Source organism: Micropterus salmoides, unplaced genomic scaffold, assembly GCF_014851395.1.
Source record: "Micropterus salmoides isolate LMB-PRFRI ecotype aquatic unplaced genomic scaffold, ASM1485139v1 Ms_hic_scaffold_10, whole genome shotgun sequence".
Lineage (NCBI taxonomy): Eukaryota > Metazoa > Chordata > Actinopteri > Centrarchiformes > Centrarchidae > Micropterus > Micropterus salmoides.
Window position 1 is genome coordinate 15802611 of NW_024040041.1, and position 27303 is coordinate 15829913.

The 27303-nt window shown below is 41.3% G+C and overlaps 2 protein-coding genes across 4 annotated transcripts; one reads left to right on the forward strand and one right to left on the reverse strand.

Annotated features, from left to right (window-relative positions):
- Positions 1-6783: 6783 nt before the first annotated feature.
- Positions 6784-16300, reverse strand: luc7l3 (LUC7-like 3 pre-mRNA splicing factor). 3 transcript variants are annotated; one of them, XM_038698512.1, is made up of 11 exons: positions 16113-16300; positions 15424-15490; positions 15277-15316; positions 15055-15199; positions 14568-14645; positions 14293-14397; positions 13807-13968; positions 11204-11565; positions 9458-9636; positions 9125-9339; positions 6784-7440 (listed from the first exon to the last, which is right to left on the reverse strand). In XM_038698512.1, exons 1-10 carry the CDS (start codon positions 16209-16211, stop codon positions 9158-9160), a joined length of 1419 nt encoding a protein of 472 aa, XP_038554440.1. In that variant the 5' UTR covers positions 16212-16300; the 3' UTR covers positions 6784-7440; positions 9125-9157. The 3 variants fall into 3 exon arrangements, with proteins under 3 accessions (XP_038554440.1, XP_038554445.1, XP_038554438.1); XM_038698517.1 differs by having other exon boundaries at positions 6784-9339; positions 14568-14642; XM_038698510.1 differs by having other exon boundaries at positions 6784-9339.
- Positions 16301-18606: 2306 nt separating this feature from the next.
- ankrd40 (ankyrin repeat domain 40) lies at positions 18607-26945 on the forward strand. Its single transcript, XM_038698528.1, has 5 exons — positions 18607-19152; positions 19855-20003; positions 20199-20840; positions 21820-22001; positions 23883-26945. The coding sequence occupies exons 1-5, from the start codon at positions 19019-19021 to the stop codon at positions 24024-24026; spliced, it is 1251 nt and encodes a 416-aa protein (XP_038554456.1). The 5' UTR covers positions 18607-19018; the 3' UTR covers positions 24027-26945.
- The last annotated feature ends 358 nt before the right edge of the window (positions 26946-27303 follow it).

Genomic DNA, 27303 nt, shown 5'->3' on the forward strand with positions numbered 1-27303 from the left:
GATGCATGACTGTTAGTTGTTCTCACCTAACCTTCAACATGCCGAGACCTTAATGAGAGTATCCAGTTTGGAAATGTTCTCTGTTCGGCAAACGAAAGAAACAAACACAGACAGACATACTGTACAATGAATAATGTATAAATAACTTCATCAAAAACAACTTGAAACTGGGGAATTTCTGTAAAAACTCCATAAAGGGAAAGGAAGTGAGAGAACTGAAATAAATGAATATGACAATCACTGATATAACGTCCTCATAGCAATGGTGTACAAATAGTTTCTTTACATCCACCATCCTCACACAAGAACTGGTAAAATGTAATTTCAGCGGCTAGCTTTCTCTCACATCACAATACCAAAAGATGTAGTTTGATGACGTTGTAAAGTAGCGTGGGATCATGGGAGTTGTTGTATTCGTTGTTAAACAGCCATAGTTGCCAAAAACCTGACGTGACTCGGACAGAAATCATGTTCCCAGGTAATGGATTAAATTAGCCACATTCAGTGACTTCCTTCCTCATTATCTGACATATCCCATGTTTCCCCCGAAGTTAAAGCAACTAGAAAACTATTAAGGGGTGCCATATGAGGCCACTGACAGGGGACCAAATGAAACGCTCCAATACCCTGAATAAATTTACAGATTTCTCCAGGTTTGAACATTGTTGGATAATTTAAGGACACAATTCAACAAATTATATAACATAGGTCTAGTTGTTTTTTAGACATTTTAAAGCAGAAATGTTAGATATTATTTCTTAAAGTGCTTAGCCTTATGAAAAGCCAGGTAGCTAAAAATGTGTGGAAATATATCAAATGTTTAGACCGTTTCGACGTATTAAAGAGGTGGTATTATGCTTTTTGGCTTTTCCCCTCTCCTTTATTGAGTTATATATCTTTTTTGTGCATGTAATAAGTTTGCAAAGTGAAAAAGCCCAAAGTCCATCCCAAAGGGAGTTCCCATCTCCCACAGAAAGCTCTGCTCTGAACCGTTTGAAAATAGCTCGTTTGTAGTTCAGCCCTTCACTTCCTTTACTTGTCACAATGAAAACGTGTCATAAAGCTTGCCAAGCGGCTAGCGGGGTCAGGCACGCCCTCAAACCAAGCTAGTCTGAGCGGAGGCCCTTTGGCTCGACTCGCCTTTGTTTGGTTTTCCATTGTAGAAATGTTGTACCTGTACCTGCTTCCAGGTACTTTTTTTCATATCACCTCAACTCCGTCGAGGTTCCAAGCGAGCAGAGGAATACTAAAATGTGACGTGAAAACACGACAGACTGCTGATTGGTCAGAGAGAATCGTCATTATTCACTGCATCATCATTGCGTGCGCCAGACAGAGGAACAGCAACAGAAAGTTTTATATTTTACAGTTTCCGTATGGAATATCATCAGTAAATCCACTTCTGAGAAGTTTTGAGGTGAGAAATCAGCTGTATAGATTTCAAATATTGACAGTTTTACGAGAAGTGATGGCAGAACAAAAATGTGCTTGAATATTTTCGGTAGTAGAGTTGAGGAGCTCTGCAAGTGGCTGCGGGGGAAGCTGTACCAACCCGCGGGAGGAGCGTAAATGTAAATGCTCCGTACTTGTATAGCGCCTTTCTAGTCTTTTCGACCACTCAAAGCGCTTTTACACTACATCTGCATTCACCAGTGAAACAGAAACTAGCATTCACACTCATTCATACACTGGCGGAATAGCCACCAGGGGCAAATCAGGGTTCAGTATCTTGCCCAAGGACACTTTGACACACAACCAGGGGGAGCCAGGGATTGAACCACCGACCTTCCGATTAACGGCCAACCCGCTCTACCTCCTGAGCCACAGCCACCCCAGAGATCCTGATGGCACAGCCATGTGGTAGAAATTTGGGGTTCAGTATCCTGCCCAAGGATACAAGGGAGCCGGGGATCAAACCACCAATAAGTGGATGACCGTTCTGCCCCCTGAGCCACAGCCGCCCCACTCTTAATGTGCCGTTAACATGTTGTCAATCGATTATCCGAAGTGGGGGATTTGTCGCCGTCCACTACCATAATTAGCTGGTTGCAATGTGACAGATTGGTGTCTGGCTGACAGACACGAAGGCCACCACTGGATTGATTGGGAAACATGTACTGTGCGTGAATGATGATGAGTCCTTAACTGGTACGGATGGTATACATTAGGTGGTTCCAGCCAAATAGCCTGATTGGGGCTAAACCTTGATGCACCTGAAAGATCGAATTAAGGTTATAAACTCATGAACATACATACACTACAGAAAAATCTAAAACACAACGCTGCAGTTTGAGAATTTCTGCAATGCCAGCCTGCACCTGATTAGCCTGAGAGGATACCTAGTATCACTACATCCCCTGTAATAGTATAAAGAAAGATACTAGAATATTAGTGCTACAGCTGTGCAAGGAGTAATGCACATAGGTACTAGCTCAGCACAACTGACAGACGCCTTAAGAAATCATTTCCCCCACCAGAACATGATTGACAGCTGACATAAGCTGCGGCTGTGTGTTGGAGTTTAGATCATTAATCAGACAGCACACCGACAGCACTGATGAATTGCCTCCTCTACTGCATAATCTACATGCTGCTTTCCTTCTCGACCTTCACTTGAGATTCACTGTGTGAAAGAAGAGTAAAAGTAGAAAAAGGAAGGGACAATCTATCTCCATTATCCTTTTTCTCCCTGCTTATTTAGCATCACATCAGGTATCGCTCCTTCCATCTCTCTCCTTGTTTCCTGCTCTGTGTTCTTCTCCATTTCCCCTGTCTTTTCCAGCTCACTATCTTCCTGTTATTTCTTCCCTCCTGTTTTGCCCTGCGACTCTTACCCTGGGGAATTACTGTTTTCCCTAATGACATGTACAGATTGTGTGTTGCGGAGAGAACATGGTGTTAATGTTTCCTGAGTGTTACACGGTTTAAAGTGAGTTGCTATTCTCAGGTTCCCTCCCTGCACCTGCGTGTGGATGAGTATGCAATAACAGGAATATGTCTCAAGAAATACTGGATCTGCACTGCTGTGAGGCTTTCCTTGGAAAATAGGTACATACTGCCTCCTGCTGTTCAGAAATATAAAGGATCGTCTCTGTAACATAACACCTACAGCAAGACTCAACATTATGAAGTCCATTCCTCACATATGATATAGAGCAGGAAAAAAATTCTGCTCTTTAGTCCGACTTGTCCGACAAATCCAGCTCCTAACCATTCATATCTGCTGCTGCCTGGTGCCAGTCTACCTCCCCAAATGAGCAGTGTCTGGCTCTGAAACCAGGGCCTCCCCTGCATGGTTCACAGTTCCATGTTCCAGCTTCTGTCCCAGAGGTTAACAGACCATTTAAAGCCCACCTGCTACTTTGGTGTTCTGGGACGGGACAGGACAGGAGGAGAGAACGCCATTTTTTATTCTTTTCCACAGAAAGTAAATCAGGGCGCAAAGGGGCTTAGGCGACGACTCAGAAGGTCACGAGAGTGAGAGAGAGAGGAACAGAGGTCACAGCTGGGCCAGTCCACCTGCAGAATCACACAAGGTTATGTTGTAACTGATGGATAATTTGCTTGAGGGGTACACAAACACCCAAAGCTGTGTTTGTTTCTCCAAACACTAATTGAACTCTGTTGAGACCATGTGCAACGGTCTTAATAGAGATGGTAACGGTGCAAACAAAGATGTGCCGAAGGACGAGAAGTTTTTACTTCAAGCCTTTTCAGCAGAGGAAGATGAGCCCAAATCATTCAATGTGATAATCTGTGTCTTTCTATCCGTTATCACTTTCTTCACCTGGGAAGCAGCTTTGGAAGCACCAGTAAGTAATGGAGGATCAGCTTATTAATGTCAAGTAATCTGTCACAACTGCTACCACTGTAAACTGGCATATAGGCTACTTGACATATACACAGCCCTGCTTCATGAGGAGTATACACCTGCAGGCTATACGGCTGTACCATTAAGTATATTGCATGAATTCTAATACTGTCTCTTACAAAAAAAAAAGTTAATTTTACTTGCAAGCTGATCCTTGTTGGTATCTGACGACAACATTAATTGTACTTTTCAGGTTTCTTAAACTATTAATCACTATTTGATTGATTATAATCTGTGACACCATCTTTGCCTCTCATAATGTCAGGTTCTAAGTATTTCTACAGTTTTCCTCTCTTGGCTTTGTGTCACACAGTCTGTGATGAATCTGCAGGGTGTGGGTTGTAAACCCTGGTGCTTTCTCCACTGGCCCCTGGGTAGGAAAGGTCAGTACCAAGGAAACACATCTCGTCTGGTATGTGGTCAGTGTTAGCTTCGGATGGGAATGAGGGGGAACTTATTTGTGAGATTAAGAGAAAAACGGTAAGTGCACCTAAATGTCAGTCGAGTAGCACAAGATGTTTGGTTAATTAATTAACCTCATGGTCCTGAATGAAGCGGTAATAAGATGACGCGAGTCACTGTTGCATAAATTGTCTTGACATCACTGTTTTTAGATCTTAAGCATGACAAAGTTGACAAATACTTAATGGGAAATAGAAATGTTCTGAAGCTTTACCATAATTCAGCGGTATCCCTTGCCTTTTTCAGCATGACAGCACACTCATGTCAGCATCAAGCATAAATGAGCAAGAAGCTTTCACCATTGCTGAATAATGAAAATGTTAAATTATGTCCTACAAAGGCAAGTGACTTTCAGCCAGGATATGTTTCACTATTTCCATCCTTGTCTTGCTTGCTTGGTTGGCAGTAACAAGATACTTGTGCAGTGTGTTCTCAATTACAAGATGAGGGGCATAAGAGGCTAGCTGGAGGGACAAATTCTGGGTATAATGTTTGTATGGATATACACAAATTCAGCAAAATGGCTTTATGCTGTCCATAGACTGGTCGCTGTTTCAAAGTTCACACCTTAAAGTTAGCATAATAATATACCCCCTCACATTTTGAACACTGAAGAAATGACACTTTCCTACAATTTAAAAGTGAGTGTACAGCTTGTATAACACTGTAAATATGCTGTACCCTCCACCCCTAAGTGAAAATGTTTTTCAGTTTTTCCACAGACAAGTGCTTCAACGAGTGATCAACAAAAACCCAAATGAGACCGACATAGTTAAAATATATACAGATGCCTCTCAGTTTTTTTATCCCCCTGTAATTTAATTGAAAATGTGAAACTTTCATATATTCTAGATTGATTACAAATAAAGTGAAATATTTCAGGCCTTATTATTTTCTGTCTTGATAATTATGCCTAACAGCTCATGGAAATCAAAAATCCATCACTCAAAATATTACAATAAAGAATGACTTATACAGAAATTTCAACCTGAGAAGAGCCTTTAATCACTCAGTCTGGTTCAGTACACACAACCACATTTGTGGGGAAGACTGACTTCACAGTTCATTGACACCCTCCACAAAGAGGGTAAGTCGCAGAAGGTCATTGCTGAAAGTGCTGGCTGTTCACAGTGATGTATCAAAGCATGTTCGTGGAAAGTTGACTGTAAGGTTCAAGCAACAGGGCTGACCGCAGCCTTAAGAGGATTGTTAAAGCAGATTCAAGAACTTTCACAGGGAGAGGACTGTGGCTTCAATCAGTCCATCAAGAACCACCGGGAACAGACAAGTCCAGGAAATGAGCTGCAAGTGTCGCATTGCTAGTGTCATGCCACTCCTGAACCAGATGTCATCAGGAGTGTCTTACCTGGGCTAAGGAGAGAAAGAACTGGATTGCTGCTCGGTGGTGCAAAGTCCTCTTTTCAGATGAAAGTAAATTTTGCATTTCATTGGAAATCAAGGTCTCACAGTTTGGAAGACGAGTAGAGACTGACATAATACAGGTTGTTTGAAGGCCAGTGTAAAGTTTTCAGTTAGTGATTTAGGGTGCGATGTCATCTGCTGGTGTTGGTCCAGTGTTTTATCAAGTCCACAGTCAATGCAGCAGTCTACTAGAAGATTTTAGGAGCACTTCATGTTTCCATCTGCTAACAAGCTTTATGGAGATGCTGGTTTCCTTTTCCAGCAGTTCTTGGCACCTGACCACTGTACCAAAACGACTGGTAACTGGTTTGCTGACCGTGGTATTACTGAGCTTGATTGGCCAGTTAACTCACCTGACCTGAACCCCATAGAGAATCTATGGAGAACGTTTCACCAGGACCACAATTCTGTATTATACTCTTTATTTTAATATTCTAATATGTTGAGATATGGATTTTTGATTTCCATAAGCTGTAAAGATACAAACACAAAACGGCCTGAAATATTTTACCCATAAAGAACTTACCCATAAAGAACTTAGAATATATGAAAGTTCCACTTTGACTTAAATTACAGAAACTTCTGAGATGCACCTGTATATTTTAACAGTACAGTATTAAGTTTGATTTATTCCAAAATAATGGTATGCTGATTGCATACTGTGATTGCATACTGTATGCCCACAAAACACATTTACCTAAATACTTGTTTCTAAAAACCACTAATAATGGAAATTAGCTAAACTAACTGTACGACAATGAGAATGTCATCCTAATACACTGCACATTTAAAGTACAGTTAAAGGCAATCCCCATGTGTATAAAATTACCTTGACAAACCCATTCAAGTCTGGCTGGAACTCCACTTAAGGACCCTTCAGCAACTTGCTGACAAAAGGGCTATAAAGCCTCACCTTTCTTATGATTGCCAGTCTCCCCTTCACTATGCTAACCTGCTTTTGCATCAAAATATAAAGAGACATTTTTGTTGCAATGGTGGGGCAAAAGACAAAAAACGAACACAACATTAACACGTTTTTACTTTTTATTCATCGCGACAACATGGACATTAAAAGCAGAACAAAATTAAACAAATCTTCAGTCTTCAAAATCTTTTGATTAAATCAGTATATTTTACAGTAAGGGGACAAGAGCAATCAATGTGAGCTCCCTGTGTGGAGGAGAAAAGACACGCCCTGTCATAGGACTAACATTGTACACATGCTTTCAACTGACTTTAAAATAAAGAAGGTCAGGACATGAAGGGGAACCTGACAAACCAAAACAAACCACAAGCACTGATTTTATTTAATTTTCACTAAATGCCAGGAAACAATGAGGATGTGGGAAGATTTTCAAAATAAGAACACAAAAACCCATAAATGAACTTTTCCTCTAAGTTTGGTATTTAAAGTGATGACTGGCTGACATCTAGACCAAGAAATACATCAGATGAACCACAACTACCCTCGTCCAGCAAAAAAAAGATAAGACAGGTAATGGAACATGAAAATCAATGTATTATTTTTTCTTCCTTTCTCCTTATTGACACATGTATGTTCATGTTTTAAATAAGCCACTACACCATTTGTGGTTCACCTTGTTTTTAAGCAGCGAAGTGTCGGGTTCAGGGTAAGGATGGGTGCGCTCTTCTGCTTCTTCCTCCACCAGATATCCCAGTGTCCCCTGTTGAGCAAAAATGTTCACAAAATGTAATGTTAGCAAAGGTCCCACAACAAGTGCTTGTAGCAACAATTGCTGCATCTGAAGCAACAATAGCATCTACATAAAGACTAGTCGTGATATATATCCCTTAATTTAGCCATAGAGGAATGTGTTAAGAGACACTGCTAAGAATGCACATATACCCTGTCCATATTGCACAATAATATAATTTGATATGACATACCGTTGATTTTACTTTGACCAGAAGTATGCTTTTAAGATTAAAAAAAAAAAAGTCCATACGGTTTTGTCACTACCTTAGACCATATCTTTTAAAAACAGTGACTAACCTGTTTTATATTGCTTACGCCAATGCGCAGGTGCACTTGATTTTTCTTTAAGTAGATTCAATGACCACTTAACAGGGACAAACAAAAGCATCCTACCAACCAAACAGATTGACATTAATCAAAAACTCCTTACAAAACCTTAGTCCTGAACTACACACTACAGGGAATAAAAAATAAAATATACACACCAGTGACCTTTAGCTATTGGCGTAGGTATATCAAGCAGGCTGTCTGTGCATCTCAGCATTTAAAAAAAATAAGTGTCTCTGACATTTCTATAAAATGACTTGTTTCCCCAAACATATTTGAAAGTTGCCAAATAGAAAAATAAAAGAAACAAAAATATATACACATCAAGCTTTCAAGTTTCATTTTCTGGAGAAGTACAGAATAGTTTTTTCTGACAGGCAACAGCATTCAGAAATGGATGTGGGTAGAGAAAGGAGTACCTGGGGTGAGTACCTGCACAGTTTGACAGTCAGAGTATCCATGATTTTTAATTTGCCCTTTTTCTCATGTGGTCTCGCTCACAACACCAACGCTGTGTGAGGTATGGAAGTCAGCTGCAATTCATTCGATAAACCCTACGCTCCAGTTAGTTAGTTACGTAAGACCCCCGGTGCTATAACAACCCCCCCAAACACACACTGCATGGCATTATCAGGCACAGTAAGCTGGACAACACACCCATGGCATTTTAGTTATGATTACGGCAAAAATCAATGGCTTGTTTTTCACATACACCTTTGACGATAGCTGAAAGTGTGTCTGTGTGTTCACATATGAGTGGGAGAAATCCCCATGAAATGTATGCAAACTCACAGAGGCTGAATTTTCGCTATAAAAGAGTGTAATATCTCAGCAAATCAAAATTACTGCATTTCCCTACTTCAAAGTAAAAAGAACAAACAAAAAAAGAAATAAAATTAAAAAAAACAGGTAAATACAGGCAGGAAAATTGGCAAATTAGTCAATATTTTTTTCTGCCATTTTGTCCACAAAGACAAATGTACATCTATAAAGGATCAAAAACCGATTAAATACGAGGGGTACCTCCGGGCATGTTTGCTCAGGGCTACACTGGCCTTTCCCTCTTGGCTTTGTGTGAATGTTTTCTACCTTCTTCGGGCCTAGTCCTTCATCTTCAGTGCATACTTATGATGCACTATTTCAAAAACAGGATAAAGATATATGCATATAGGACATAAGACAAAATCATAGGCATTGAACTGAACATAAACGGGGTGGGAGAGGTAGGGTGAGAGGGTGGGTAGGGGAGATGGGAAAGGTGGGGGGAGGGGACGTGGAAGGGTTAGGTTCAGAGCCAGGGGGAGCAAGGAGGAGGACGCACTTACCTGAGCCTGATCTGAGGTCCTATCAGATCAGTTTTAATTGGACTGAGTGTCACCTTCAGAATGGAGGAGCTCTTGCTGGCCGTTAAGCAGAGGGGAGGGGGCAGAGGCAGCCGCCTCCATCGGTTCCGCTTCTGACGAAGCCTTGATGGCAGCTGCATCGCCGTCAGAGTGCTTGGCTTTCTTAGAGCTGCTCCTCTCCTCTGTTGCCTTACGGTCTGGGAAAACAGACACACATGTCAAACATTTCTCCTTGGTGGACAACAAGGTGTACAGAGTAAGGCCTTTTTGGTATTACAGCATGCAGTACAAACAAAACATTCAACAAGTCCTCACCTTTGTCTTTTGATGACCGCTCTCTGTCCCTGTCTCTCTCCCTGTCCTTGCTGCGGCTGCGGTGGCGGTGAGATTTGCGCTCGGAGCTGCGCGATCTCCTCCTGTCACGGCTGCGGGAGCGACGCTTTCGGTCAGAGCGCTCACGGCTGCGTCTCCTCTCCCTGTCCCTGTCCCGGCTCCTATGAAAGAGGGAGGAGAATGAGCAATTACGACAACAAGTGAAAGATGTATATAAAACAAACAAAAGAAAGTTCAATCATGGTTCTTCATGCAGTGGCACACATTTGTTTTTGTGGTGCTTTCATAGTCGACTAATCTGTTAATTATTTATTCAATTAGTCACGATTATTTTTGTCACCCCCTAACCCCAATTAAACCATTTAACTAATTAATATCTTTCAAGTGAATTACTGATATCCAACACACAGCCTAGCTAGCTAACGTTACTATTAAGTGAACAAGGTTTACTATTCAGAATGAACACTAGTATCAATGTCAGGGACAAACCAGGGAATATGACAAGACAGCGTAGGCTACTCCAATAATTCAGTGATTTACTAGTGCACTTAACGTGTTTGTTAACACAAAAGAGCGTTCTCTTAGCCAGCATTGTCCATGAGACCTCAAAACCAAGAACGCAAAGAACTACAGAGAGGCTGCTCCAAGATAACATGGTTTAACTTTAAAACGTTTAACTTTTTAACAAAGATTTGCTTTTGATAAAATAAAAGCACAATAAAAGCAAGTACTATAACCACAACTGCACACAAACAATGTAATTTAGAAAATAAAGCAACAGTCCCCCTTTCATACTTCTTCTGTAGTTTATTTTTCCAAAGTGCTTGTAAGTTTTATAAGTGGAGAATGTTCTGTAATCACAAGCGAGATGTTTCATTTACTTTAAAATGTTAAAGATTAACAACAGCAGTACAAACACTGAAACTATCTTACAGTTGTGGCCTTTCCGCTGCAGCAGTGGTCTGAGTAACTGGGACCAGAGGACTCTGTGGGCGTGACTGACTGACCGGCTGGCTCCGCTAACCTCGCGAGCTTCTCAACCCCAAAATTTTTTCTGTAGATTTTCGATTTATCAACAACTTTCGTAAAACTGCCAATATTCAAGTTATACACAGTTTTTCGCCTCAAAACCTTTCCAAAGTGTATTTAGTGATGAAATAGCATACAAAACTTACAAACAAAAAAACGTTCTGATCTAAGACTCTTTCTCCGTTACTTTTCGTTTCTTGCATGACTGCTTCCTCGTCTTACAGTCATGGCCAACAGTGGAAGCGGTACTGCCCCCAGCACTTCCTGTAGTGCATTGTAGTTAGAAATGAACAACCAGAAATGTTCTTAATAATTAGATTACCATCTCTCCCTCTGTAACAATGCGTCGACCAATGAAATTTCACTTTGACGAATTGTTGCAAATCTAGTGCGCTGGTGCAAGTAGCTTTGGGGAATGTGACTACAGTTCAGTTTCCCCCTCTGACTTCTCACTACTGGGGAGCTAGTATTTCAAAGGTTGATGCAATTGGAGCGAGGTTCCTATCATTAGCAAAAGATAATGTTTACTCTTATGTGTTGTTGTGAAGGTGGATTTAAATGGTGCTCCTAAACCTGGACTGGTGCCTCTATCCATTACAGAAGCAAGCGACAGTGCACTGACGTTTTATGGTGAGACACTGCCGTTACTAGACCACAAAGAAAATGGTGATCAATGTGGTTCAAGAAAGTCAGCAGTACCTGCTGCGTTTGCGTTCCCTCTCCCTCTCCTTGTCTCTGCTTCTGGACCTCCGGCGATCGCGGGATCTGCTCCGTTTCCTGTCTGACGCTCGACTGGAGTGGCGACTGTTGGAGTGGCTTCGGCGCACCCTCCTGTCCCTCTCCCGGTCTCTATCTCTGTCCCGTTCTCTGTCTCTCTCCCTCTCACGCTCCTTCTCTCTCTCTCGTTCCCGTTCCTTCTCCTTCTCCCGCTCCTTCTCCTTCTCCTCCTCCTCCTTGCGCTTTTTCTCCCTTTCCTCCCTCTCGCGCTCACGGTCTTCTCTGTCCCTCTTGAGCGCTGGGTTTTCACCTGGGGGGTCTTCTGAGCGCCGACGTAGTTTCTCCTAAGAGTAAATAAACAACAGTCCTCATTAATTTTAATCAGCACATTTTAAACCAGAATCTAAACCAAACAGTTTAGGTGAAATACTGTGGATCATTCACTTTGTTAAAACACAGGGGACAAAAATTATGTACTAACATCTTCTCTTGCAGCATCAATCCTCTGTACAAAATGTCTCAGTTTTAATATATTTGACATGTATTTTGTATTTTTAAAGAGTTTGCTTTTCTGGATGTATATTAACTGTGAGCTCTATTTATGTCAACTATTTGACAGTGAGAACCGCAAAGATGTGCCACAAAACTTTCTTATTCTTTGCACTTCTCATTTCCCCACACACGCAAAGACCTACACCTTTGATGCAAACACACTGGCTTACCCCGCCTCTTTGTCGCTCTCTCCCTGTATGTGTCTGCTCTACTTACCTACTCCATTAGTAGTATGTTTTGTAAAGTCTCAGAAAAGACGAGCAATCAACTGCTCCCGAACGGCCGCCGGCTGAATTTCTGACATGTCTGAAATTTTGGTCAGCATTCGTCAGTTGAAGCAGAACCACAAGTAGATTTGGTGTCTGAAAGTGCCATGGCAACTAGGACTGAAACGATTCATCGATTAATAAAATGCATCGACGCTAATTCTTTGAATCGATGCTTCGTTTAATCCATGCAACTATGCAGCGCACTGTTTCGCACGGACATTTATTACGGTCGCACATCGCGCTTACGCTGTGAACACGACGTGATTATAATAGAGCTGTTTGCAAAGTGGAGGAAGAGAGATAAAATAGCGAGGGACAAAGTATGTTATAATTTCAAGCTAAAGAAAACAACTCTGTAATGTTTCCGTCCATCCACCGTAAAACAAAATTTATGTCGCTGCGGCAACGGCACCTGATCAGAAAGCACCCAGTGTTCTGCCAGCGGACCACAGACAAGGTAACAGTAACTTTAGCACTTAACTGAAATCATAATTGATTGTTGAGTTGAAGGCTAGCCAAAGCAAGCCGCAGTTCTCAGCTGAAAATGTGCACACGTGCGTTTGTTGTTCTCCTTTTTGGACCATGAGTTGTAACCTCACAGTCATGAGTTAACTGGGTGTCGGGGAGCTGCACCTTTTAACTCACCTCCAGCTCTCTGTAGCTCAGACAATCCCTGCTACCAGAGTGTGCTAATCCATTCTTTCACCCAGATTCTTTGTCTTTATAATTGGTATCTTTATAACAACAAACAGCAGTTTCGTGTGTAGGTTCGCGTCATTTCCCGTTTCACATGTGTTTTGTTGACAAAAAGTGGTTTGGAGACCAGCTTTGCATGACGGCGGTCGTTGTCAGCTTGCGTAGTGTGTGACCGACACAACGACTTCAAGATTCCCGTCACATGACGGCAAGTTGTGCAGTGTGAACGGCACGGCCATCGACCAAGGCCGAAAGTCGTTAGTTTGCAGGGCTGGGCGATTAAGCCAAAAACGTTATCATGATAAAAACATTAAATTTCATTCGCTAGATATTTTTTTCTTTCAAGTTTAAAGGCTGATTTTTTTTCTCCTGACTGAAAATTGAAGAAACCAGATGGTTCATTATGTAGTTCTTTATGGTCAAAATGGGACAAACACTTGATGCCAAACAGTAGATCACTTAACAAATCTTAGGGAGTACATTCCAAACTATTTTTAAAAAATTAATGATTAGTACATTTTTTTCAGTCCCTTTTCCTCAACAAAAAAAATTAAGTGCTAGTTTATTGATGACTAATGAATTAAACCAAATATTTATTGACGATATATTGAACATTATATTATATAAATTATATTATGATAATTATCATTGTTTTATTGCCCCGCCCTACCTCTACCTCCCTCGGACCTTACAAAAAATATTTGATTATTGTCAATAGCCAGAATGGTCTGCAGGGACCAACGGGCTGTTTTATACACGTACAGTGTGAGCGCTCAGGTCGTAGCTTACCATCGGACTGAACAGTGAGCGGGTACATCGTGAGCTTGGGCTTTACATCGCAGACAATGTATGCCCAGCTTTACCTCATCCGAGCTTGTAAAACATCCATCGTGTCTGTGTTTTGTAACGTAATAGATAACAACTTTCTCTGTGGATCTCAGTGGGTCACTAGTTGTTAACATACCTGGACAGCCCACCTAAATAAAGTCTATGTGGTGGAAACACAGAACTTATACTTCAGCTCATTAGCTATGTATGTATTCTGTGTGTGTCAGGTGATCCTGTTACCTTGAGCTCCTCTACAGTGGATTTGATCTTGGCATAGCCCATGTGTTGCTTGCCCATCAAGTGGTCGTCCACTCGAGACTGTGCATCCCCCACAATGAGGAAGGCCCCACACACTTCACACACCTCCATCTGTTTCTCCTGGGCCGCAAAGCTCTCAATGGTCTGGATAAAAAGCACAAATGAGTTAAACCATAAGGGAATGATGTACTAAGCAATTTCTTTCTGCCTTAGAGGATAACTGCTCATTTGTTTTACACTTTGCTTTGAGGGCAATTTATTAAACTATTTAAATCAATCAGGATAAATGTTGTAGGCTCTAGTGAAGATTCACTGTTATCTAGCTAAGAGTAATGTAAGTAGCAGTGGGTGCATCATTCTCAGCCCATGCTTAGACTTTACAGTAAAAAGAATAAAACGGGTTTGTAAACAAACAGCATTACATGACCAGCGCCTGTAGGCCAAGTAGCCTGGAGTTAGTTGACTCACCGAGGGGGTGGAGCTGAGCAGCTCCCTCTCCTCCTTCAGCTGCTCCACCAGCTTCATCATTCCCTGGGCCTCCTCCACTCTGCCCTCTGACCCCAGCTCTTCGATCTAAGCAAAAGCAAAACAGACAAGTCCGAGGTATTAGTGTGAATATAATTTGATGTCATTTAATCTCATGTCAAGATAAGAAATTTTCCATTCTTGTAATTCCAGCTATGATACATGGCACTATGCTGCTCTTTTATAAAAAAGATCTATGAAATCTATTTGTTACGTACCTGTACAACTAGGTCTTCAATCTTCTCCGTGAGAACCTGAGACTTCTCCTCATTCTTTCCTGATGGACCAGGACCCTGCTGAAATAAACACTTTCTCTCAGGTACAACCACACAGACCACGTAATGTAATATTTTAGGTTCACGATGAGCACTGTAGTCTAAGATGACAAAGAAGTATCGAGGATAGGGTTGGGACGATAGACAATGCCATCGTCCATCGGTGATGGCTGACAGATGGTCGATGGTTGAGCAGGCATTGTGACTGTAAAACCCTGGCCCCCGGTAAAAAATTTAATTTTTCACAAAATACCTCCATGTGAAAGTAGGTTTTAATCACGACAAACATTATAATAAATTTTGTAGATATCGCCCAACCCTAATTGAGGACACCGAGTAATCAACACCTAAATCTGTGCAGCCACTAAGACACTTTAAAAAACAAATGCAGTGAAAAGCATGGGTTACAGAACGATGTCTCATTACAAACCCCTGCATTCTGCTGAGCCTGGGAAAGTGCAAGCCGGGCGTGCCCTCTACGAATCCGCCGTTCCACCTCTGCCAGGAGTGACTGTAGGTAGCGCAGGAAGTCTCGTTCATAGCCCTCCTTCATGAACCGGGAGCTTTTCTCATACCTGGACACACAGAAACAGTTTATTAGGCGGAATATCAAGACACAAATTGCGGTAAAAAACCCACAATAAGAACTTACGTTATCCTAAGATTTTCATCATGGATTTTCTCACAGGGGCCTGAAAAAGAAATGTAATGCATTATTATCTTCAAAGTATATGGATGCACCTGTCAGCTACTGATTTATTAAAACAGGTTTATGTACATGTACAAGTCTTTGACTTACCCAAGTCAGAGCGGGTGTTTGTGAATAGCTCAGCTGGGCAGAAGCCACACAGATAGTATCGACAGACCTAATTGGAGAAAATAGATTTTTACTTATTACAAACACCATTTTTGTTGGAAATCTTTTCCAAATATTAGTTATAATATTAGTTAAGTCGGATCAAGCGATAACAGTTTACATATGCTAACTGCTAACAAGTGTGGCTTGCAATCAGTCCCAAAGTGAATGTAACGTTAACACTAATATTACGTGTCTTACCTAAACTAACGTTATGCCTCAAGTTAGTGTTACCCATTAGTATTAGACCCACACACCAAAGCAGGATAAAGCATATCTAGTAACTAATTAGGTAACGTTACTCATAATCACTTTAAATGTAATGCTAGCAGCAGAGCACGAGTACAACGCTAACGTTAATCCACAACGATTCAAGCTTTAACTGGGAACAAATAAGTACTATTAGCATTAGCATACGGTGGTTCTAACTTTAATAACACGCGTCCCAAGACAACACTTCAATACCAGCTTGTGGTAAGTTACCATTTCCGTGCGTTGGATTCTGGACTATTTACATACTGTTTAATTTAACAAACATATCCAACATACTACGGGTTTGGTATCTTGGCTAGCTAACGCTGCGTTAGCTCATCAAACCAACTAGGCTAGCGTTAGCTAATATGCTAACTTACGCTCTCGTCGTCCCACCGCACGTTGCATCGCTTCTCGTCAGGGGCCAAGTTTCTATCTCGGCCCATTAATTCATCGAGTAACTGGGCTGCCGAAAGCATTTTTGCCTAAAAAATAAAGCCTTGATTTAAAATACTACGATAACTCTATCTCTGAAGACTCTGTTCACACCATCTATCGCGCGCAAAGTACTTACAATCAAAATGGCAGACACTGTGACAACAACGCCCGTTTATGGTTCAATACAGCCAGTCCAGCAGCAGCCCCCTCTGAACCGGAAGTACAAGTATGATGCGATCATATGGACTTTCAACATCGATTTTAGATATGGGTTTTGTGATACAGTCTTTATTTGCTCACGATAAATCATTGAGTATGTAGTAGGAAGTACTTAGTATGCGATTTAAAACACAGGTAAAATTGTAACCACACGCAAAAACCCATACGTCCATAGGTTTGGCGTGTGGTTACAATTTGATTATTTTATTTTGAAAGTTCTTACCGAAAGCGACAGAGAGGCGAAGGCCCCCCCTTTCCGGCGGACCACCAAGCATGGGCCGCCTATTAAGCGAAAGATTAAGGCGAGACACACCAGTACAAAATGATGATTTTGCTTCAATCTCTAAATTTTCAGTTTTGAATAATATACATAATTATATTTTTTTGTGTGTAGTTTACACCAAGTTCGTCAGCGTTAGATCGCGTAAATTTAATCTTTGTTAGCACTTTCCAAGTAAAAGTTTGACCGGCCTTTGTAAAACTCTCCATCATTTGTAATTTTGTTTTGTAGAGCACAATGTTAGCCAGTACATATCTACCTACAAGATATGTGTTCATGTGACAAACAGTAATGTTTATCGTTAACAGTCGTTTTCTCAAAATGACATTTACGTACTGTACGTCATGTTCCTGGCCCTTCAAAGCAGTTACAGCATCAACATTTTACACTGTTTCTGAAGTCTTATAGCAAGACTTTTACAGAGGATTTTTAAAATATCTTTTATTCTTGTGTTCTCATTTTATGTGGCATTCTGTAAAATTGTGGGGAAAAGGGTCTGTCACACATCTGACTAGTATATTTTCAATAAATCCATGAAAAAACAATATATTTTGAAGCTTCTATTTATGTATGCTATCAGCTTGTAAAGTTTTATTGTGATATGACTAAATTTGGGGGGGAAAACCTATTTGACTGTGGTGTCTCACTTTCCTATGGGATTACTCAATGTACTATAGCTTTGGACAGCATCTGCTAATTGTCTAAAATGTGAATGTACACTAACTGTGTACTTATTTGTGTAGTGCGTGGATTTCTACTCGACAGGGTAGTCTTGTCTCAAATCAAGGTAAAATAAAATGTAACAGGTTGTAAAATTCAGTTTGTAACTTCCTTCTGTTATATAGCAGACTATATACATTAATGGAAAAGCAATTCTAAAAGGTTTAACTGAAATAAACGTGAGTTTAAAAAAACTGCTCTTTAGTCTGGTGGTGCGGCAGCAGAAACTTCTATCAGCAACAGGGTGGCTTTGGCTGGGGTGGGTACTGTCCTCTGCTTAACTCACATCACTGATATCACTGATGCTCGGGAGATGGGTACCGATGATCTTCTATGCCAGTTAGTGATGTTGTCAGTCAGGATGCTTTATAATGTTACTCTGAAAAAGGTGACAATAGCATTGGTCTTGTGTCAGCTCATAGACTGTCTGCCTCAACACTGTGAAGTTCACTGGAGTGTAGAATCATGACCGTTTTCTGCCCTCCAGTGGTCACATTGAGAAACTGCAACACAACGTTGAAATAATGAGAAACACTGATCGTACTCATGTCAGTAAGTGCAACACCATTAGTATTATTACACATAAAAACACTGGTATTTGTACTGGTAATAATAAACATATTTAACAGTTCTCTGGGTGTGGAGACCAGTGTCGCTAGATATCCACACATAACTATCAATTCCAGTGATTACTTTCAAAATAAACTTAAGAAATCAGAATTAATAGTTATAGTAATAGTAATGATTGATAGTGATTGTTTTTGTTTTTTCCTCAAGTGGTCCCAAGTTAAAGGCTAAAACACTCCACCTTCTTCAATGAGAATCATCTTAGATATCTTCCGTATCCCTTACTTTTATGGGCCCTAGTGCATTACACATATATATATGTTTATGTTGTAATATGTTTCATATTGATGAATTATATATATAATTATATTTATAATTCAACATGAAACATATTTTAATGTGGTCCTAAACTATTATATGTTTTGTGACTAAATAAGCAAAGCATGGAAATTATTATTATTATTACCCACTGGTTGCATGGCTAAATATGCCCGCAACACGTGTGTGTTAAAACAGTTGCTTCACCTTTTATTTCTCAAAGTTATTTTAATGTCGAGAGCTGGTCTCATTATTTTACACAAAGTTAAGTGGCACATCACGCGTCAGATAATCGTGGAGGGTATTCAGAGGGGAACTAACATTTGTGCTCGCTGTTGTTACATCGAAAGATGCCCCCCGATGTGGCGGTGGTGCTCCTGGCAGCCTGCTGACGGAACTCTGACACCACTGGCTGATTGAATGAGTGCACTCAGTGTTGGCAGGGGTACTGTAACGTGAACTAACAACAGAAATTAATGGCTTGTACGGAGCCTGCAGCGTAAACGCCAAAGTCTCCGACCATCAACACGAAGTTAGATTAGCCGAAGCGACAAGCTAGCACCAAAGACTCTGCTAGCATCACGTTAAGCTAGCAAGTAGGTAAAATTAGCCGGTGGCTAATGTAAGCTGGCAAGTCTATTTATAGTGGACCTGTGTGCCATCAGTAGCGATTAGTATTGACAGCTTAATCCGAGAGGCTTTTGTGTATCCCATGATCTTGCAACGTTAGTTGCCTGCACCAAGATGTCCACCACTTCGTTGGATAAAGAATTACAGGAGCGACTGAGAGAGGCGTCTGCCATCGGGGACATCGACGAAGTGCGGACGTTGGTGGAGAGTGGAGTAAATGTTAATTCACAGAACGAAATAAATGGATGGTGAGTGTTTTGGACGAATACATGTGGTCGTCACTACGTCAAACGCGGTGGTTTGCTTCTCAGATTTGTAAATGCAACGCTTTTATTGCCTGTTTAAAAGTTCAGTGCAGTTAATATTACAGCCAGGTGTGTTGTTACAGGGTCTGTGTTGTCTTATCAGGCACAGCAAGGCTTGTTAGTCAGCCAGACCTACCTACTTTGTATCTTGATCATTCAAACAGTAAATAAACGGCCTGTCAGCTTGTATTTTGTGATAGTTTAAAGAATAAAGAGCCATTCTTCTAGTAATCTCAAAATAACAGAAGGGACCAGTGGAGTAAAATAAAATGTGAGTTGGCACATGGTTGCTCCAGTCATGAATATGCCAAGTGTATCCTACTACCTACTTGAATAACATGTTATAAACCTCTTCCATATGCAAGGTTACAATTGTCATGTTCCTACATGTCCAGGCAGTTATGCAACGGAGATATTGACACAAGATTATTTGAGTATGCTGAAATAATTTACATGGATCTTGCCAGTCTGAGGTAATGGCTTTCATTCTGTACTCCAATGCCATACCAAGCACAGGGGCAGTTCAGGCGGTGTACGACTCAAACTTTCTAGTTGATGATAGGTGGAACCATGTGAATATCATTCTCAAATGATCTCCATTATAGACGGTTTTATACACTGTTCCCTCTCCAATAAACCCACCAGGACATGCCTGCACTGGGCATGCAAGAGGAACCACAAGCACATAGTGTCCTTCTTACTCGGTTGTGGAGCAGACAAAGAAATCCTCACGGCTAAGGACGAGTTGGCCTCACAGCTCACGTCCAAGCCAGAGATCAAACGACTTTTAGGAGGTAAGGTACACATTTTGTTCCTGTCACATCATGCTAGAAGCCTTTCATTGTTGCTGGCATGTGATATATCAGTACCATGTACAGGTTACAACATGTTTATGGTAGAGTATCTACAGCTGTTTGTGGTACTGACAGAGACCAAAGCTGGCTCTAAGGGACTAATTCTCTATTTCTTCATACACATTATTACCGCAGTTGAAGTGGACGAAGTGCCTGAAGTCAAGGAGCCTGAGTTGCCAATCATCCCCAACTACCTGGCTAACCCACCCTTCATGTATTCTAAGATGGATAACAAGTCAGAGCTCATCCAGGCCCAGCACCCTACACAGAATGGTTCTGGAGAGCACGATGATGACACACACAGTGATTCGGCCTCCCTTTCCCCGACTCATGAGCCTCAGAAATCCCAGAGCCTGCTGTCTGAAGGCCCCACTCCTCCTCCAAACCCCACCCCCCACAGCCATGTGCAGGCTGGGGAATTCATTCCTGTGACGGAGCAAAATGGCGCGTCACCCAGCCTGAACCCCTCCCACAACCACACTGTTAACTGCACAGTGCCCATGGACCTGTCAGTTGAGCCGCACCTTGTCAACCACGCAGACTACCCGCATGCGGTGGCACACAACGGCACCATGTGCTCGCCTCCCTTGGCCTCACCCAGCCCCAGCTTGGCCAGCAGCAGTGGAAGCCAGGTCCAGGCCCCGGTGGCCGGCGCTAACCCAACTATGAGCAGGCAGCAGTCTATCTCACAGCAGCTGAGCTACGGCCAGGCCGGAGGACCCATGCCAGCTTTCCAGCCATTCTTCTTCACCAGCACCTTCCCTGTTAATGTGCAAGGTGAGGAAGTGATCGTGTGTTTTATTATGTCTGACCTCCTGTCCACACATGGGAACGTATATAAGTTGCATTCAACTTCATCAAATGGCCTCTGAATTGCGGCAGCAACAACAACTCCTGCTCCTTCTGATTCTGTACACTTATTCGCTTTCCTGTCGATAGTCAGATAAGAACTTCAATACCATTGTCATGAATCTGTCGTATCGTAAGTAATCTGTCATTCTTAAGTAGAAAGCTAGAGGCAGGCGATGATAAACTTAGCTTAGCATAAATTCTTGGAAGCAGGGAGAAACAGCTATTAGTCTCTATCAAAACAGAAATATAAAAAGTTGTGGTTGTACAGGGAGTTACTCGCTGCAACTATTTCTTGGCTGGGAGCAGCGACACCTGGATTTGTTTCATTGTAACCAGCGGAGACTCCATTAAGTTACTGCGTGTATCTAAATGAGCCCACAAGTGTCGTGTTTGGTAGAGGCAAGACAGAGCCTGCCTCTTTTGAGATTGTTGCGTGTAAACCGTGAGGTAAAGCTGCTGCTTGTTCGTCATGGCTATGTGGTTGCGTGTTTTCAGGTAAGTGACCGATAAGAGCACAGACACATTCTCATTTGCGTGTGTGTTGGCAGCAAACTTGTCAAACCAGAAAGGATTGTTGCTGGATGTAGCCTTTTCCTCTCAGTATGATCACTGAACTGTCTCAGGCTCCCCCTAGCAACAACCCAACACTTGTCATTTTTTAAACAAGAAGTATTAGAGCAAGTATTTATTTTTCATGTGCATGTGGGTAATGAAACGGACGTCATTATATCATGAACTGTAGAATTGCCAATATTTTGACAGAATTACTAACATAAGACAAATCTTTCAGGAGAATTAAAACAGGTATAATTAAATCAGTGACTCTCACCTTGGGCCATGTCAGTCTTCTTATTAAAAAGCATCTTTGTTAACAGAGAGGTATCACTGTGGTACTTCTCTCTAGAGTTGGTGCTCAAGGTGCGCATCCAGAACCCCAACGCACGGGAGAACGACTTCATTGAGGTGGAGCTGGACCGCCAGGAGCTCACCTATCGCTCACTCCTGAGGGTCTGTTGCCGCGAGTTGGATATCAGCACTGAGCATGTGGAGAAGATCCGCAAGCTGCCAAACACCATGTTGAGAAAGGTACAGGGAAGAAGGCCATGCATACTATACACAAGCTTGTGTTGTCGACCAGTGTCAGGCTCCCGCAAGGGAACGTTCAGGATACTGCATGTTACAGCGACAAACACAGAAATACACACACATTCATGTGCAAATTTAAAAGATGCTTCGCTCATAATGGCAAAATATTGATCTTTCCACTAAAAGGAAGTTTCTCCACTCTTGTTCATCTTCAGTATTTTCTGTAAACCAATTTGCTTCAGCTACTGAGTCACAACTCTGTCCAATCTGAACACACACACTTGATATGCATATGCTCAGTGTGACACTTTATGAGGATGCCATTACCGATTGCGAATAATCATCCGTACATCATGTTTTTCATTCAGATGTATTCCAGTGATAGTTGTCTGTACACGCGTGCATAAACTGTTCTCCAGTCAGTGCCACTGGTTCAGATCTGGTGTTGGGAGTCCCGGGCTCTGCACAGTGGTTGCCCACTGCTCCCTTGAGGGATGGGTTAAATGCAGTGAATGAATTTCTTTATGTGTATGTGACAATAAAGTATACCTCACCTTACACTGCAAACACAAACTGCTAATAGCTAACTACTTTAAATGGTGCCAATATGCCAAAATGTAAACACCTATAGGCTAGAAAAAGCAGGGCTCAATTTGGAGCCTGCAGCTACTTAACTGACATGGAAACGTTGCACATCTTCTTTACATCCCCCAAAGCATTATGGAAACTGTAGTTCCAAACTTGGAGCATAATTATCCCCCAAATAGAAGTAAGACAAAGAATAGAAGTGACTAAATCCATTATGAATACACACACAGGTGCATCTAAAAAAAAATGTATCGTGGAAAAGTTAATTGTCCAGAACCAGACTGACAGATTCAAGGCTCAGGAAACCTTTGCAGGGGTTTTGAGTTAATTTGCTGATCAGAGTTCTTCTGAGGTCGATTTTTGTATCATAAATTCATTATTCTTAAATTCTAATACGTTTTGATTTCCATGAACTGTAAGCCATAATCATCTAGATTAAAACAAAAACAAAAGGCTTGAAAAAGGGGGGGTGTTAGTTTCAAACTGACACACTATGTAAAGTATGTTTTTGAACGCTGAGGGACGACAGCTCCCCCGCTACAAGCACTGGTTTGGTATTGACTGCACACGGAAGAAAAGTGGAGATCAGTTTGGGACTACATCTGAACCATTAGTCGACTCGCACATCACATAAATAACAGCTTTTTGTATGGTAGTGAAATAGTTTTGGTGATCAGAGTAGGCTAACCTGCATGTTGTCACAGTGCTGCCTGTCGTCAATATCTTGAAGCAGTTTTGCTCTTAGGTGTGTCCGCTTCCTTCTCTCTCTCAGACTCGTGCACATTGACGCTCTGATTAAGTTGCGTCTAATTTAATAAGTTGAAATTTAAGTTCAGTCTAATTTATTATTAGATGTTGATTAATTTTCTGCCAGAGGTTGTAGAGGTAGAAAGAATGAGACCTTTTGTTGGCGATGATGTAAAATACAGCGTGGTGGTCCATAAAGCTGAGTTGCTCTTTTGATAATCAGTTAAATGTCTTTTCTTTTTTCATGTAAAAACACCAAAGATTTTCAGGTTTCAGCTTCTCAAATATGAGCATTTGACTATTTTTTTTGTCACATATGATAGTAAGATGAATATCCTCGGGGTTAGGACTAATGATCAGACAAAACGAGCAATGTGAAGATTGTCATACTGTGCTCTGGGAAATCATTATTTACACTTTTGTGACATTTTATAGACCAAAAAGTGAAGCGATTAAATCGAGAAAATAGTCAGTCGTTGCAGCCCTAGGGTCTTTAGCAGGTGAATCTGTTGTTGATTTAAATGTAATTTACCCTTTCCTGTCCAGGACAAGGACGTGGCTCGGCTGCAAGACTTTCAGGAGCTGGAGGTTGTGTTGGAGAAGTCAGAGGGTCTGTCCCTTTTCTCTGGGACTGGGGGCCTAACTGACAGACCCTGCTACAACATGAAGGCCTCCCGCCTCACCTACTAGAGCTGCTGCAGAGCCCCGAGGTCTCCCTGCTTATGATGGGCCTCCGTAGCTACCCTCAAGCAACCATAACTAGTTGCCTGCCCAGATCCCTTGTTACAGCTTTGTCCGGCTTTGGTGTTTCGCCAATTTCCTAACTGGGATTTGTTTTTTCAAGTTCTGTAGCTATTGTCCTCCTCCCCATCCTCCTCTGGCCCTCCTGCTGCTTTAGTGTACCCGACCAGTTGTAAGCGATTACTGATGCATGGTGTCCTCGATTATGTGCGAAAGTATTTGGGCCCCTCTCTCCTCTCTTTATCTCTTTCTCTCCTTCCACTGCACTTTGTGCCAAGGCTCCAGTGGGACATTAGAGGGAGACGTCAGCTTGTTTTCCTTACGGACAGGACTTGAATGGGATTCTGCAATAGCCTTATAAGGACACATCACCTACACACCGGCTGTGGACTGTGGTCAAGGAGGAGATTGGTCCAGTAAGACCAAGAGCACAGGGCGACAGGAAGGGTTTACATAACTCTTACTGTTAAGTCCATCATCAGTCCACAGAATAGGGCGGGTTGCAGCACAGTGGACACAGCAACTGCAATTCCTTGCAAACTGACCCGTAGAGTGTTATCAGATAATTCGCTGGTGTACACATTTTCATACATGCTGTAGTGTACAACCTTAGTGTCTTTCCAGCAGAGGACATCCATCACTGGCCTGATTCTTAAAATGGAGGTAATCTCACGCCATGTGAGACTTGGGCATCTTTGGACTAATTGTACTTTTAATTGCTGAACACACATACAGTATGCTTTAATCTATATCCACACAAGGATGGACACATTTAGAGTTGGAGTACTGTTTTCCCTTACATGTTTAAATCATCGTCATACACTATGGGGAAGGGAATACTGGTTTAAATGTTTGCTTTTCATGTCAGACAAAAACTTAGAGATACATGTGCAACAGCTTGAAGCAGGACAAGTTGTTTTCATTTTATTTCCTACAATGCGTTACCACTTGTGCTTGGCAGGGTGTGAAATTCAGTTCAGTCAGCATAACACTTAAAACTGTCAACTGTGAAGAATTTCTTTAGAACTTTTGAGTTATATTGATCCTTACTAATGAAGCCTGACCATGCATTGCGCTTTAGAGTAACGAGGCTTGAGTCTCATTAAAAGTTGTGTACTTATCATATAAATATAGCCCTCTGTCAAATATTTTCCGTTGCTGTCCTTCTGTTTGACTGTGATTAGAATCAGAATCGAAACCAAAAACTAGTCTAGTCAGCGAAGAGAACTCCAGAATAAACTATCACTGCTTCAGGAAAAAAAGCCTTGTGAAGAGGAAACATGACGATCTGTTTATGACACTTTGTTTTATGGTTAAGTGCTTCCTTATTCTTCCGACAGTGATCCAAATTAATCTTTCTGATGTCTTTGTTGCCCGTGTCACCTCACTTTAAACCTAGGCTATCTACATGGTGACTAGATTTCTTTAAAACTTAAATACTGGAAGCAACACATAATATCAATATATCTGGCTTCAGTTTCTTTGTCAAGGCCAGTCTAGTGCTAATCTTTAATTTTTAATTAAAAGACTATAGATTTTAATGTTTTCTCTTTGGTTGTGTGAAAAGAGGTGTTGCTGGCTGACTTCAATGGTGACTGACAAGATTTAAAAAAAAAACAAAAAAAAAACATTCTTATACTCTATATTAAGAGTGTAACTGGGTCAAGACGCACAGCCATGTTGTGCCGGACGGTAATATTTATGCTGCTTTCATCACCACTATATGTCCCAGTAATTCTCATTGCTGGGATTCATTTATTTGAAGCAGTGCAGTAGGCGGCCACTACAAATGCCCTACGATCAACACTTTTCTTACCCAGTGGTAACTGTTTACTGTTAAAATGTATACCTGAAGCTCTTACTGTATTTGTTTTATGATATATTTTTTATTAATTTGTATAATTTTTTTAACCAGCTAGGCCTGTTGTGTTTGTGTCAAAAAATTAAGACTTACTACCGAAGAAAGAGTTGGGATGAATGTGCTGAGACGATATTGTTGAAGTCAAGTGCAATGTGGGGGGAAGAATGTGTTTCCAGAAAGTTAGCTGTGAGAAGAAAGGATTACCAAGAGTGCTTATTTTTATGTTCCCAACTTTGTTAAATGCTTTATTATTAAATGAAGCTGTGCAGGAGCTTGGTTGAGAAGGTGGGACAGTGTGTGGAGAATACACCCCCCTGGCCGTTGTGTTCCCCGGGTGAGTGTCAGGTTTGAAATGATTTTTTTTTTTGTTTGTGTTTTTTTATACAGGATCTCCTTTGATTCTATGGGAAGGAGAAAACTAACATTGTATTTGTGGGGTTGCTTATTGTTCTAGAAAAAGCAGAATACAGTTTGACTTAACCTATGCATTCAGAGTCTGATATTTTTATATACAGTACGTCCTGTGTACTTGTAGAAATAATCTTAGGCACTGTCAAAGTTGTGTTTTTTCGTTCTCAAGAAAGTATGTATCTGTTCTTTGATAAAGCATGGTGAATCACTTGATCTCTTCCCTCTTTGTCTCTCAGACTGACCATGTGTCTTCTAAAAGCATATTAAGTCTGACTAATGTAATGACTATACTAGTGTAATAAGTTTGAGTATCTTAATTCTCACTTTAAATGAAGGGAACAGTTACGTGTGTTATGTTGCCTTTGTTGCAGGTGTGTGTGTGCGTGCGCGCACAGACAGGATGCGAGAGTAAAATCCCCAGTAACTCATTGAGATGTGTGTTTCAGCTGAGAGCCACTAGAGGGAGCTGAAGAGCAGATACTGGCATTAGATGAGCCACACTGTATGAAAGGGTTTGCCACTTTAAGTCATAATAGTGTTTTGTTTTTTCTTTTGCTTGGATTTAATGAATTCATAAAAAGTACTTTAAAACCTGCTGTTTGGATTCTGGTCCGTTATATTGTTTCACTGTCATGCACCACTGTGGGGATACCCGTGTAGTAGTGTGCAGACCCTCCTGCAGTACTCAAGCGCTTAAGACCAAGTGAATATGAGGCTATAATCCGCCGTCTCATTTCAGAGCCTTTAATGGAAAGTGAATGCTGACCAACTGACAATGATAAACTCTTAATTAATAATTAAGAAGAACAGTTCCCATTCAAGTGTACAAGTACTAAATGAAACCTGTCCTTCTCTACTTCACTGATCTCACAAAAGATGATTCAGTTTAGGAAGAATGAAACTATTAGCTATGGTTGCGTTAATGATTTCATTATTGAATTCTAGATTTTTAAA

Bases quoted from the DNA above. Each gene is read 5' to 3' on its own strand.
- luc7l3 (XM_038698512.1), bottom strand. From the start codon at position 16,211: ATGCTTTCGGCAGCCCAGTTACTCGATGAATTAATGGGCCGAGATAGA. The intron at 14,398-14,567 runs GTACGTAACAAA...GCTTTTGCTTAG, and splicing joins TTGAAGACCTAGTTGTACAG to ATCGAAGAGCTGGGGTCAGA. The intron at 13,969-14,292 runs GTGAGTCAACTA...CTTTTTATCCAG, and splicing joins TGCTCAGCTCCACCCCCTCG to ACCATTGAGAGCTTTGCGGC.
- ankrd40 (XM_038698528.1), top strand. From the start codon at position 19,019: ATGTCCACCACTTCGTTGGATAAAGAATTACAGGAGCGACTGAGAGAG. The intron at 20,004-20,198 runs GTAAGGTACACA...TTATTACCGCAG, and splicing joins GATCAAACGACTTTTAGGAG to TTGAAGTGGACGAAGTGCCT. The intron at 20,841-21,819 runs GTGAGGAAGTGA...ACTTCTCTCTAG, and splicing joins CTTCCCTGTTAATGTGCAAG to AGTTGGTGCTCAAGGTGCGC.